General features: G+C 59.1%; 1 protein-coding gene and 1 long non-coding RNA gene across 12 annotated transcripts in view; one reads left to right on the top strand and one right to left on the bottom strand.

Moving 5' to 3' along the window:
• Positions 1-2,223: 2,223 nt before the first annotated feature.
• Positions 2,224-12,927, bottom strand: LOC144378078 (uncharacterized). Of its 4 annotated transcripts, XR_013439602.1 has the most exons (3): positions 9,537-10,337; positions 8,011-8,161; positions 2,224-6,660 (listed from the first exon to the last, which is right to left on the bottom strand). It is a non-coding gene; the product is annotated as an uncharacterized LOC144378078 (long non-coding RNA). The 4 variants fall into 4 exon arrangements; XR_013439604.1 differs by lacking the exon at positions 9,537-10,337 and adding an exon at positions 12,093-12,927 and having other exon boundaries at positions 2,224-8,161; XR_013439601.1 differs by having other exon boundaries at positions 2,224-8,161.
• Positions 10,438-13,640, top strand: part of LOC101973207 (tyrosine-protein phosphatase non-receptor type substrate 1) — a 42,187-nt gene continuing 38,984 nt past the window's right edge. For 5 of the 8 annotated variants that reach the window (XM_078051545.1, XM_078051544.1, XM_078051543.1 and 2 more), the window contains exons 1-2: positions 10,438-10,584; positions 12,119-12,206. In XM_078051545.1, the coding sequence (XP_077907671.1) occupies positions 10,453-10,584; positions 12,119-12,206 (220 nt within the window). In that variant the 5' untranslated portion in view covers positions 10,438-10,452. Of the gene's footprint in view, positions 10,585-11,053; positions 11,278-11,669; positions 11,858-12,118; positions 12,207-13,640 lie in introns of those variants that run through there. The other 3 variants (XM_078051546.1, XM_078051541.1, XM_078051542.1) reach the window with 3 other exon arrangements.

Raw genomic sequence — 13,640 nt, 5'->3', positions numbered from 1 at the left:
TTGCACCATGAAGAAATGGCAAAGAGGAAAGAGTAGGGGCTTCAGTGTGGCCAGACACATGTGGGAGGGAGGGAGGGAGGGTTGGGAAAGCCAGTCGTCATGAGCCTGAAAAACTGCCCTCTGAAGAGTGTGGGTGAGTCCTGAGGGATTTCAAAATAAGTGGAATGACCTCCCTCAGGAACCGTCCATGGCTCCCAGCATCCTGGGAGAGGACATAATCTGGACTTTTAAGCTACCACCCTGAGAAGCAATAGAGGAAGGAGACACCTCTGTGGGCATCCAGGTGGAGGCGGCTGCCTGGTCAGCTGCCCATCCCCACCCCCACGCCCACGCCAGGTAGGGTTATTATGGGAGGCTGGAGGATCATGGAGGAGCCAAGCTCCGCCCCTCACTCTCCTCACACCTGCAACCTGTTCCACCAGCTCCTGAGCCGCTGCAAACATCCTGGGAACACAGGCGCCTTTGTGTTGGCTGGAATGCAGACCTGCTGAAAGGGGGGGGGGGATGGGAGAGCCAAGACCCTGCAGGCCCCAGGTCCTTGCCCAGGGAGGAAAGATGCCCGTTCACCATGCCCGAGAATGCCGTGTGTATGTGTGTGTGTGTGTGTGTGTGTGTGTGTGTGTGTGTGTGTGTGGCACGCGTGCGCGGTGCGTGCCTGTGGGGCAGCGTGGGGGAGGTCCTGATGAACTTCCAAGGTCATGGCCTGGTCATGATTCTATATAAAGAAAGGCCAGCAAAGAGGGCGGGAAGAGAAGAAATGCCGTGAAGATGCCAAGACCCGGGAGGATGCAAGACCTTAAATATGGTTTTCAGGGTAGATGATAGGAGATGAGAACCTAGAATATTCTATAGACAAACACCCCCCCCACACACACACACACACCACCATGCTAAGATTCTAGAATCCTGTGATTCTGAGACTCTAACCTGATCGGGGAAGGCAAACATCACAGCCAGAACTTCCTCTTAATACCCTCCCTGCCTCTGGAGAGAACCCCACACCCATAACTCCAGAGCCAAGCAGCCTTGTTTACCCCATTTTTGCCTTTAAATTGTCTTCAGGCTCCTCGGCGGCGTCTGCTCATCTGCACACACCCCTCCGCAGTCCCTCCTCCCAGCCTGGCAGCCAAACATTTGCCATCTGCATGTAACCCAGTGATTAGCACCGCAGAGCGGGAGAGGGAGGCCGGAACCCTGGCTGCTGCCAGTCAGTCGGCCTTAAGTCAACCAGGCTGCGGGGAGTCACCCGGCTCCCAAAAGGGCCGAGCAGGGGAAGAGAGGCCACACACACACCCAGCAAGCACACAAAGAAAGACCCCCAGCGCACAGACACACAAAGACACGGAAAGACAAGCAGCCACAGACAGACACCCCAGACAGCACACGCCCACACGTGTGCAGAGCTCACAGAGGCAGACCCACGCCGTGTACACGGGCCTGGACAAACACACAGGCATGCACCGCACACTTAATACACATCCACACACACGGGGACAGTCACAGGGCAGGACACACAGGGGCCTGCACCCAGTGATGAGCAGAACGCACAGTGGCTTGCACGGACAGGCACATGCAGACACACCCCGCCCAGATATACACCTGGGGTCACAAGGGCCCACACTCTCCCAGGGGGTCCGTGGCACTGAGCTGTTGGCCTGCTCTCTGTGCCCACCTCCCACTCCCACTCCCCCATGGGACATTATGTAGGGACCACTGTGCTCGCAGCTGGGTGCTGGGCCCTTGGGGGATCCTGGGCCTGTGACCCAGTGGGTGGAGATGGAGAGAGCCAGGCCCTGGGGTCTCCGAGGCTGCCAGCGCACATGCAGACACTGTCCGGAGACCAGAGCTGTATGAAACAGACTTTCCAGAAAGGTAGTGAGCTCCCCAGCACCGGGGGCCACCCAAGACCACCCAGGGTGTTGTAAATACTTGGGTCAGTGGGCGCTGGGAGCATGGAAGCCCTGTAACATCCCTTCCGACCCCGAGATTCTCCATTTCTATCAATTCCACTGGGTTTCCAAATAGTGATTTTTTTTTTCCAAAAATTTTTGTGTCACCTTCTCTATTAGTGGAAACACGTTCAACATGTTCCCCCAAAGTTAAACATAGGTGTTTATTTATAAATGCACTTATATACGTTTTTGCTAAAACATAATGTATTTGATAAAAGATACGCAAAAATAGAAAAACTTGAAGTAATGAGACACACACACACATAGATCATTACCTTAAGGGACAAGTGGAAGAGCGGGAAAGCCATATCCCATTTATTGAGTGCGTCCGTATGGCAGACTTCTGATATATATTATTCCTTTGAATCTTCAAAATAGCCCTGTAAAGAGGCTATCATGATTTTTCCATTTTCCTGATGAGAAACTGAATGACAATCGAGCCACCTGTAGCTGGCAGGGGTGGAATTGGAACCTGCTCGGGCTGCTGGCTCCACAGCCCACTGGGCCACCGTGATGCTCCCCCACCACGCGGGGACAGGACGGGGTTTGCATGAAGTCAGGGAAGGACCCATTTGGTTTTGGAGGTGATAGCTGCAAAGCCGGGGTCCTGCAGCTGAGGGGAGGGACCGCATCATGTGTCAAGAGCGTTGAACGCCGGGTGCAGTGGCACGCTCCATAAACCCAGAGACTCGCAAGGCTGCGACAGGAGGATCCCAAGTTCAAGGCCAGCCTCAGCCTCTTAGCAAGGCCCTAAGCAACTTAGTGAGACTCTGTCTCTAAACAAAATAGACCACAGGGCTCAGTGTGTGGCTCAGTGGTTGAGTGCCCCTGGGTTCAATCCCTAGGACTCCCCCAAAAGGAGATTTGATGGACAGCCTTGAAGCTGAGCGACAGATGTGATCTCAGACCATTGGACTAGATGTGGCCGGTTCAATTCATGGCTGTTCCAGGTGCTGTCCAGGCGGGGTCCAGTGGCTTCGAGGTTCCTTAGGGATACAGAGCTCTGCCCCACTCACGACCCACTAAAGCAGAATCTGCACCTAACAAGACAGTCTGAGGAGCCCCAGGGACTTCCCGCTGGTGTGGCCCCTACCCCGACCCGTGGGTGAGAAGCGGCCCGGCCTTGGTCATCTCAGGGCGCCTCGTCCCAGAGCTTGGCAGTTCCAGGGTCTTGGGGCGTTTGAGGTGGCTTCCTGGAATCTGTGCCTTCTGCTTGGCCTGGATGTCCTCGGCCGTCCCCCTGCAGTGGCCTCCGTCTTGCCTTGGTGGACGCCCGCTGCCCTGAGCCTTCCTGGCCTCTCCTTCCTCTCCCCCCCCCCGTCCGCCCTCCCCCACCCGTCTGTCCTAGCCTCCTGGCTGCCCCCTGTCCTTGAACTTGCCAGGGGTCTCGGAGCTGGCCGCTCCTTCCCCTGGGGTTTTCCTGTGGCCCTCCCTCTCGCTTCCTGACAACCCTTAACAGCCAGGACAGTTCCCCCCGAGAACGCTCTGGGGACAGGAACTGTGACTATCTCATTTCCAGCGCTGGGCAGGGCCCTGGCCCATGGTAGGTGCTCAGTAAACGTCCGCTGGAGGAATGGAGGCGTGCCTGCCTCCCACCAGGGCCTCTGTCTCCGCAGCACCCAGCTTATTGGAGCCTCTGGCAAAGGCAGAGGCTGTGGCACCCAGGCCTGGCTTCTGGGGCCCCCATGAGGCCTGCTGGGGAGGCCTCCCCTGCTCCCCAGTCATGCAGGGTGGGCGCAGCATCCCCTGAGACCCCCGGCTCTCCCAGTCCCCCCTGGTAATCACCTTGGTTTGAGACCTTCCTGGAGACTCTTGACCCCAACTCCTGCCTAAATCCTAAGTCCATTCTGGAAGGCTGACCGTTGGCTGGAATCCGGGGAGAAGAACTGCCAGGAGATGGAACCCGGGTGAACGTTCTCTCCCGAGGCCCCTCATGTCTCAGGCTGAGGTCTGGGGCCACGGTTCCTCTCTGGCCCTCAGTCTTTTCATCTGTTCCATGGGGTCCCTGTTGCTCTCTTTGCTGGAGAAGGAATGTCAGAGAGGAGGCTCTCAGGGTGGAATTCAGGCAGAAACCAGCTCCGTGTTCCAGGCAGTTGGCACTGGGGTGGGAAGGACCTGGATGGGAGGAGGGAAAGGGATTTGGCATCAGAAGATCTAGATTCACTGCCTGGCTTTGCCCGGACCCAGGCTCGCCCAGGCCCACTCTCCCTCGCAGAGCCTCTGTCGGCTCACCTGTGCGAATGGGGAGAGGCCAGGGGAGGATGGAGCTTCAGCCAGGTGAGCCGGCACCTGAGCTCCACCTTCACCCAGCCAGGCTGCGAGGCGGCCGGAGGGACCAGGCCACCAGGCTCTGGAACCGAGGTCTGAGGGGGCTTCCCAGCCCACTCTCTCCCTGCCCAGTGGCTGGGGCAGCATGGAGACCAGGGTGGCCGAAGACGACCAGGAGCCAGGCCCCTGCTCGTTGGAAGCTGCAGCAGAGAAAGTGGTATGTGTCCCCCGGGCTTTCCCTGAGGGCCAAGCCAGTTCCTGCCCAGGGACGGACACTTCCTCTTTGGAACAGGCAGAAGGCCAGCTGCGGAGTCTTGGACTCCTTGCCTGGAAAGGCAGCTGGGAGTTTGATGAGGACACCTGTTCCTTGAGGAAACCCAGGCCAAACCAGGCCCTTGGGACAAGATGGAGGAGCCTGAACCCGTTGGTCAAGCTGCAGTGCCCTCGTAGACAGAGCTGCTTCCTGCTCTGTCCATGAGCAGAGCCATGAGAGGAGACAACATGTGAGCAGAGACACAAAGGAACAGTTGGAATGAGCTCAGCAGCTAGCTGGGGAAAGATGATTCCAGGCACAGGAAATGGCAAGTGCAAAGGCCCTGGGGTGGACACCCACCAGGAATGTACCCAGGAGGTAAGTATGGCTGCAGTGCAGTAAGCAAAAGGGAAGAAGCAGGAGGGGGCGGGGTCACATGGGACCCTGTGAGCTCCATGGAGAATATGGTTTTCTTCAAGAGATGAGATGGCAGGCTATCACGGGGAGGTTTTGATTGAAGGAAAGACAGGTGGAATGTCCAGGAGGAAGTGAGAAATGCAGGTGTCCAGCACAGAGTGTGGAACAGGTGGGAAGGATGAGTGAGAGCCTGGGGGGGCGGGGAGGGGACATGACACGGTGGCCTGAGAAGCCACACGCCAGGATGCAGATGGAGAAGCAGCTGCCACTATACATCAGTACATCAGGCCCGGGCTTCTGCAGAACTTTCTCTCTCTCTCTCTCTCTCTCTCTCTCTCTCTCTCTCTCTCTCTCTCCTTCTTGTCCATTAATCCCACTCTCAACCTGTTTCTGGATGAGGAAGCTGAGGCGAGACCTGCCCAGGATCATGCAGCTAGCGGGGGACAGTCTGGGACTGAATGCCCATCTTGAGGCCACTCGGCCTTGGGGTCCCACAAGAGCCAAATCTTTGGGTGCTGGTGGCCCCTCAGCAGGCCCAGTGCCGTACACCCCAGAAGGACCTGGAAATCATGAAGCCAGAGAGAGGGGACTGTGGGGCATTCCAAGCTCCCCGCACAGTAGGAGCCAGAGTGCGCAGAGGTGGGGGAGCAGGGGTGGGGGAGCAGGGGTGGGGAAGGAGCGCTGCGGGGTTCACAGCTTGGCTCTGAAGCTCTCCAGCTGTTTGCTCTCGCCACCAGCCCCGTCCAGCTCCCTGCCTCAGTTTCCTCATCTGTGAAGTGGGAATGAGAATCATGTCCACGGGAGAGTCACCAGAGAACCCACTGAAGTCCCTCGGGGCTGGGCTTGGTGTGTGCTCCGGGCCCTCGCTGTGGTTAGTGTGGCAGGCAGGGTGGCTCCCCGACCCAGGCTCGTGGACACACACGGAGCCAATCAGCTCTCTGGCCTTGCCTCCCCACCCTGCCAGACTCCCCTCCCAGAGGTGTGGGGGCAGGCTCAGCCTCAGCACAGCTGGGCTCGGCTCTGGGTGGAGCCAGCTCCCCAGAGCCTGAGAATGGTATTTAGGCCCTGACAGCCCAGTCCCACCCTTGATGAGCTCCGGCAAGCCGCCTGCCCGCCTGCCTGTGGCTTAATCGCTGACTTTCCCGGGAAAGCACTAATTACCGCACGGCTCCCTTGGGGTCTGGCTCAGTGATCTGTCACAGCCCCTCAGCCTCGGAGCACTGACTGTACTCTCTGAGCGGGTGCTGTTCTGCCCTCCGCCCTCCCTTCACCTCAGACAGGAACCCCAGGGACGGACAGACTGGCCAACCAACAGGAAAGCCGGGACCAGGCCCGCCAACCGTTCCCATGTCCACTTGAACAGCGGTCTATCCAGTGGCTCTTGACGTGTGGCCCTGGGACCTGCAGCCTCAGCATCACCAGGGGGGACCTTGCTAGAAATGCAAATTCCCGGACCTTACCTGACTCCACTGAATTAGACACTCTGGAGGTGGGGCGTGGCGTGTGTCTTAACCATCCCTCCCTCCAGTGGCTGCTGGAATCTGCTCAGTTTGGAGAACCACAGCTCTGCTTTCCTGGGCAGCTATGGATGACAGGCGGGGTGCGATGGAGAGGTGATTATAAAGTGGGGTGAGTTTTGAAACACAGGTTTGCAGAGACCTGCCTCTGTTGATTCCCTACCTTGTGAGCTGGAGTGAATCAGTTTTTAAACTTAATACATATTTATTATCAACCTACTCTTTACTGCTGAAGGTCCCTGGGGCTGAGGTTCTGGGGAAAAAAAAAACAATTGGCATAATCAATATCAACTTCTTTAACCCTTACAAAAACCGTTCAGGTTCAACACTATCATTGACCCAATCTTCATAAGTGAGAGGCAAATTCCTGAAAGAATTTGCCTCTGGGCTGGGCACGGTGGTGCACGCCTGTAATCCCAGTGGCTCTGGAGACTGAGGCAGGAGGATCGCGAGTTCAAAGCCAGCCTCAGCAAAAAGTGAGGCACTAAGCAACTCAATGAGACTCTGTCTCTAAATAAAATACAAAAAATATAGGGCTGGGGATGTGGCTCAGTGGTTGAGTGCCTCTGAGTTCAATCTCCCGAATCTTCCCTCCAAAAAGAAAAAAAAAAAAGAAAGAATTTGCCCCCGGGATAGTCTGAGTTTCAGCCTTAGGATCACATCCAGAGCTAACCACTGAGCAGCCAGGCTGGACTGAACTGTAGCTGGGCAGGAAGATAGATAAAACACAACGAAGACACACAATTTGGGCAGGCCCACAAAGCCTGCTAGGCAGGCAAAGTGGGGAAGAGGCTGGGGTGTCACTGGGGCGGGGCCGAGGGGGACTACGGTGACAGGGTGGTCTGGCCAGGCCTCACTGAGGACGTGGCTTGTGAGCAGAGGCCTCTCAAGGTCTCAGCTTGGTCAGCTGTAAAGCCGGGGAGTTACTGGCAAGGCCCTCGGGTGTGGCCCGAGTGTGTTCCAAAACATGACTCTGAAGTTCAGCAAACGGGAAACGGTGTCATGCTCTTGGAGAAGCGAGTTCCAATCCTGACGGGCCTGGCCGCCCATTAGCTGTGCATCTCAGGCAAGCCACTCCCACCCTGGGAAGCCTCCGTTTTCACAGCTACAAAATGGGTGAGGGTCGGAGGACATTCACTTTGAAGGCAAAAAGCCACGAGGGTTGGCTGACAGGACAGTGAGTGGGGAGGAAGGGAGAGAGATGAGCCGGGGACACAAGGGCCCGGCCCCCCAGCCCCCCAGCCCTGCTTTCTCTAGAGCCTGGTCAGCAGCTTTGCTGCCGGGCAGCTGGTTCCCGGTGCAGGCTGCCCAGGAGTCTGTGCTGTTTGTATTTTGATGGTTCTGGCTCCACAGCTGAGGCCTCTACTCCAAATGCCTCGTCTTTGCCCAGAAAAATAGGTCATTGGCAGCCCCAGCCTCTTGACAGGCCCCGCACAAAAGCAGCCTGGCGGGCTCGCCTGCTGACGCTGGCCCAGGGTGACGGGAAGTGAAGAGCCGGGCATGGGCAGGGCTGGTGCCAGGGAGCGCTGGGTCCCTGCAGGGTCCCGCGTGCCCTGCGAAGTCGCCCTGGTCCACTCACCCTGTCCCTGGCTTTGCTCCTCACCTTTGGGGACCCAGCAAGGTTGTTCCATGAGTGTGGAAGAGTCTGGTACTTGGTCCTTTCTGCAGAGGCCCACCCAGGATCCTTCCTACTAGGGCTGCGTTCACATCCAGGCCACCAGTGACACCTTGTATCAGGATCGTCCTTGTCATTCCTATTTCATAGACAGAGCCTCAAAATATTTTTTTTTCTCCAAGTTACATAAGTCAACTTGCCGGAGCCCTAGCTTCGGAGCCCCTGATGGTCCCCTCCTGCGCTCAGTCACATCTCTCCAGCAGACCCCTGACGACAGGGAAAGGAGCTGATGGGACACATATCAAAGGATCCCTGGGGCTGCTGAGTGGCAGGAAGGACAGGTAGAAATGGGACACCCAAGGGCCGGAGGGGGGGGGCGGGGCGGGGAGGCTCAGACCAGGGTGCTAACAGGGGAGGGGCTAAGAGGCTCTATTCTGGATGTGATGGGGAAGCCCAGCCTGAGCCACCCAGTGACAGACTGTCACCAGGGGTAGCAGAGAAGAGTTGAGGAGCCGGTGCAGGGACAGAGCCCTCTCTGGCTTCCCATCCCACCTCCCCCGTGAGATGAGATGGTCCCTGACCCCTTCCCAAAACTGGCACAGGAAGGGGCTCTCCCCCATTGTATCTGTTTCCCCTTGAAAAGCTAAATAGTTTACTTATCCATTTGTTTATTTCCCCCATTCCATTCGATTGTCCGCTCCTTGAAAGTAGGAGGTTTTTTTTTCGGTTTTATCTTTTTTCTAACCGCTGCATCCCCGTTGCCTAGCTCAGTGCCTGGCACATAGTAGATGCTTAGTAAATATCTGCGTGCACGGGAGCAAATGCTCATGACCCAGGGCAGCCCAGACTGTGTGCTATGGGAGTGCCTGATTGGAACCAATTATCTGCCATAATCTCTAGGTAACCACAGGCAAGTGGTACACACCCCCCTCTGTTTGCCCATGTGCCACTGATCTCCACCGCCTCTCTGCCCTGATGTTTGGTGACAGGTGATTTTTATGTGGACACAGAACCAGGCCCAGTGGGCCCCTTCTCCACCCCACCCCTGGGGCAGAGGTGAGGATAAAAGGGACACTGTGTTGGGAAGCCCTGCTGAGCGTCTTTGCCAAAGGTGCTCTATATAAATAGCAGGTGGTTCAATTATTATCCTTCCTAATCCCCAGCTTCCTAATCCCAGGCAGGTTTGTGTGTGTGTGTGTGTGCCCTGGGGCAACGGCAAACAGCAGAGCCTTCTGGAAGCCCAGAGCAGGAGGCTGCCTTGCCTCTGACCTCATCAGAGGCTCCTGTCCCCCTCCCCCTCCAGAGGGAGTCTGGTGATGGGTATTTCTCCAGGAGCCTTCTCTGGCCACCTTCATGGTCCTGCCAGATGTGGCCTGAAGAGTTGGAAACTCGTCCCTGCTGCCCATTACAGAAGCTAGGATGACCCCACAATAATCTTCCCACCCTGACACCCCAGTTCCATGCTCCCCTCCCTGCAGCCCCCTCGGGCTGGATGGCCCACCAGCCGAGCCAACCTTGGGTCTTTCTTCTGTGGTCGACCCCTCTTCCTGGAGCATCTTTCTTCCCAACCTCTGCTTTCCCTTCTTGTCACCTGGCCCCCACCTCTCAGGGTGTTAACTTACCTGCCACCCTATCTAAAGGAGCTCACCCGCTCTGGCTAAGCTTGTCTTCTAATGTTGTCCATTAATTCCTTCGACTTGCCTTCTTATCTGTCTCCTCTACTAGAATGTGAACTCCTCCAGGGACAGGTACCTGTTGTAATCTCCCACGCCCAAAGAAATGAAAATTCCCTTGAACTTCAAAGCTCCCCGGAACCCTGTAGGTTCCCCAGGACTGGCGTCTCATTTACTTATCAAACACTTTCCTTGCACTTGGTACAGGGGAGGCGCTTTTCAAAATGTATGCAAATATTAATTCGTCTAATCCCCACAACAGCCCTTTTTTTTTTTTAGGTCGGTTCTCACCCTGGCCTCATTTCAGATGAGGAAACTGAGGCACCGAAAGAGAAGGCATTTGCTCAAGTCCCCAAGACTCATAAGAATATAGACCCAGAAAGTCTGGTCTTATGTTCTTAGCAGCTGCACCCTGACTGCCTGTCTGTCTTGGCAGAAAAGGAGAACCAGGCATTTGATCAAAAAGCCCGAGGGGGCAAGGGTGTCACTGTGCAAAGGTTATTAGCTTGTGAATAATAATTTTTAAAAAATCATATCTCCTTTCTACCTTGGGCCTTGCTGTGTGGCCTTTAGGAAAAATCTCCCTCTCCCTTTACAGGCAGGGACTTCTCCCACTTTGCTTCCTTCTGTCCCCTAACCACTCCAGTGTGAAGCAAAATTGGCCATCTTGAAGCTTATTTTCAACTCAGAAACTCTCCAATTAGTAGAGGGTCTTGAACTCCTTTCCCTCCCTCCCAGTGGAGCCGCCTTCTGCCAGATGACTCCAGCACTCCAGCTCCCCACAGCTGACCTGGCTGATGCTAGGGACATAAGGAAGAAGGACAGGGACAGCCTTGGCTGGGTTTTCCACGGGGAGACTCCGTCCTCTCCTCTGGGCCTCTCACCCCAGGTCTCCTCCTCTCCTCTAGCCTTTCCCCATCTCCTGGCGCCCAGGCCTTCCAGGGGCCCCCTCTCCCCACGCCCCTGCCTGGGTCTTCCGCGCCTCTCAGGCTGCGCTCCGCGGTGGAGAGGCCCCCGGGCCCGGGAGAAACGGCCGCCCCAGGCTGGCCGGGACCCTCGCCCCGCGTCGCCTGCCGCAGCCCCTTCCCGCTCCCCGCTCCCCGCGCCTCTCTCCCAGGCGGCACCGAAGTCCTTCCTACACACACGCTATTTTTGTACCATCACTCTCTCCTTCCTCTCCCCTTCCCCCTGCCTCCACTTCCTGCTGGCTTCACCTCGGCCCAGCTCGGGAAGATCTGGGCCCCTCCGGCCCGCGCCCCTGCCCTAGGCAGCTCCAGAGCTGGGGACCGGGGGCAGGGCCACTCGGGGAGGGGCAAACGGCAGCGCTCCCGCCCCCTCCACTCCCCCTCGCCCGCGCCGCCCGCAGCCTCTCGCCCGCGGCGGGAAGCGGGGACCAGTCCGGCGGAGTCTGGAGGCCGGGGGAGGCCGGCCGCAACTTCCCCAGTCCACCTTAAGAGGACGATGTAGCCCGCCCGCGGCGCCGGCCTCAGAAAAACAAGTTTGCGCAAAGTGGAGCGGGGAGCCGGGCCTCTGGGCAGCCCAGGCGGCGCGTCCATCGCCTTCCAGCCTCCCGGGGGCGCAGGTCCGGCCGGCGGGCGCGAGGGCGGAGGGAAGGGCCGCGCGGGCCGGGGGCTGCGCGCAGTCGGAGCCCGGGATCTCGGCGTCCCGGTCCCGAGCCCGAGCGGGCGGCGGAGGCTGCGCGGCCGGGGACCCGCGCGGGGTGCTGGGCCCGGCGCTGCCCTCGCTGCCTCCGCGGGGCGCGCTGCGGGCGGGCGCCGGGCGAGGAGGTGCCACGGGGCCGGAGCCCGCAGCCTCCGGGCGGGCGGAGGGCGGCGGAGGGGGCCGGGCTCGGCGGCGGGCGCAGCGCGGGGACCGCGGCGGGGCGCGCGGCGGGCAGCCCGGGCGGGGCAGGTGGGCCGCGGCGGGGGCGGCTCTGCGCTCGGGCCCCGCGGCCGCGCTGCCCCGGCCCTGCGCTCGGCGCCGCTCTCCCGCGCGGTCGGCCCCGGTCCGCGCGCCGCCTCCCTCTCTCCTCGCTCTCTCCTCGCTCTGCTCGCTCTCTCCTCGCTCTCTCCCTCTCTCTCCCTCTCTCTCCCTCGCTCTCCTCGCTCCCTCGCTCCCCCCGTTCGCCTCCCGGGTCTCGGGCTCCCCGCCTGGCTCCCCAGGTCCGTTCCTCTCTCCCGTCGCCTGTCCCCGGCCGTCCCCGGCTTCCTTCCCCGCGCTCTCGGGCTCCGTCCCCTTCCCCGTCTCCCGATCTCTCCCGGGGGGCGGGGGGAGTCCCCGGCCGTCGCGGCGGCGGCTCCGAGCCGCTCCGGGCGCCCGATCCGGGGCGGGGGGCGGGGGAGGGGGAGCCTTAGTCATTTCCCCGCTCCAGCCCGCGCCGCCCGAGCGCGCACTCACGGCCGCTCTCCTTCCTCGCTCCGCAGCCGCGGCCCATGGAGCCCGCCGGCCCGGCCCCCGGCCGCCTCGGGCCGCTGCTCTGCCTGCTGCTCGCCGCGTCCTGCGCCTGGTCAGGTAAGCACCCCTACTCCCCACCGATGCCCGCCCGGAACCGCGGGCTCGGGCCTCGCAGACCGCCGCTGGGAGCCGCTCGGCTAACGTGCAGCAGTCCTAGGGGGAGAGACGCCTGTCACCAGGGTTACAGATGCAGAAACTGAGGCCCAGAGAGGGCCAACGACTTGCCCAAGGTCACACAGCCATGGCTAGCACCCAGGATAGAACTCTTCCTATAAAGGTCTGTTTCTATAGACTGTGACAGTGCGACACTGTGCTGGGCACTGGGACTTAGTGAAGAGTCGGTTTACCCAGCCCCTGCCCAATGCAAGGAGGACGGCAGGCTGTCAGTGGCTCTTAAGCAGGGTGGCTTTGCTCCGAGCTGTCTTTCTAGACTTAGGGCTTTCCACAGGTTTGACTTCAGAGTCCAGAGAGCGGGTGGGGGCCGAGACGCTGCCTGGAATGAAACAGGCTGTTGCAAATAGGAAAGAGTGAGTCCTCCCTCGGGTACGGAGAGTCGAACAGTGTCAGTGTGTGTGCGGGAGTGGGGGTTGGCAGGAGCCAGGGAGGCCCAGGGGAGACTGCCTGCGATCTACTGATGTCTCCTGAAAACGCTGTGGATTGTCCCCGGGGTGGCAAAGCCTCTGGCTGGATACTCCTCCTGGCTGCTCTCCGGCTCCCCCTTGCTCTGCCTTCCCCAGGCTTCCAGGGCAGCTCCCGCAGTTCAGGTGTTCCGCGGGGCTGTTACCTGTGGCTCTGAGCATGTCTTTTTGTTGGCCTACATCAAACACCTGGCAGGCAGGCAGCAGGCAGCGGGCTGTGAGGGCTACTGTGTGTATTCGCCAAGGGGTGAGGTCACCGTTCAGGAGTCCTGCTTCTTAAAGGGTTTTTGCAAAAACAGGAGTCTCCTGGGAGGAGGTGAAGCTCCGAGCAATGGCGTTGGAGGAGTTGCGGAGGGAGGGGATTGGAGGGGGGGGTCTTGTCTTGTGGCCTCTGGAAGCTGTAGTGGACAGGGGTCTCTGCATCTGCCACCGTGAGCAGGGAGGTAAGGATGAGCTCAGTGTGCACCCCCCCCCAACACACCCCACCCCTTTGCATTTGCCTGGAAACTGGTTACCATCTGATAGCACTGAGAAAAAGAGAACTAGCAGAGAGGGGGTGGAAGGAGGGTGGGGGATGGACGGCAGCTTCTCTCTGCCCTGCATTTAGTTCCCCCTGAGCCCCAGCAGCCCACAAGGTGTCCCCCCACCCCCAGTTCTTCTCAGTCGCAGTGGGCTCCTTGCTGGGTGGACACGGAAGCTCTGATACATTTCCTATCTTTCCCGTGAGTGGATCTCAGATCTTCTTCCTGCCCCAGCCAGCCATTTGTACCCTGCAAAAAAAAAAGAAAGTCCTAGCCCTGCCCTGCCGTCCTCCTGGGCTGGGAAATGCACAAGTGCCTCTCGCAAGTGCCTC

Source organism: Ictidomys tridecemlineatus, chromosome 5, assembly GCF_052094955.1.
Source record: "Ictidomys tridecemlineatus isolate mIctTri1 chromosome 5, mIctTri1.hap1, whole genome shotgun sequence".
NCBI classification, from domain to species: domain Eukaryota; kingdom Metazoa; phylum Chordata; class Mammalia; order Rodentia; family Sciuridae; genus Ictidomys; species Ictidomys tridecemlineatus.
This window is presented reverse-complemented; position numbering and strand designations above follow the sequence as displayed.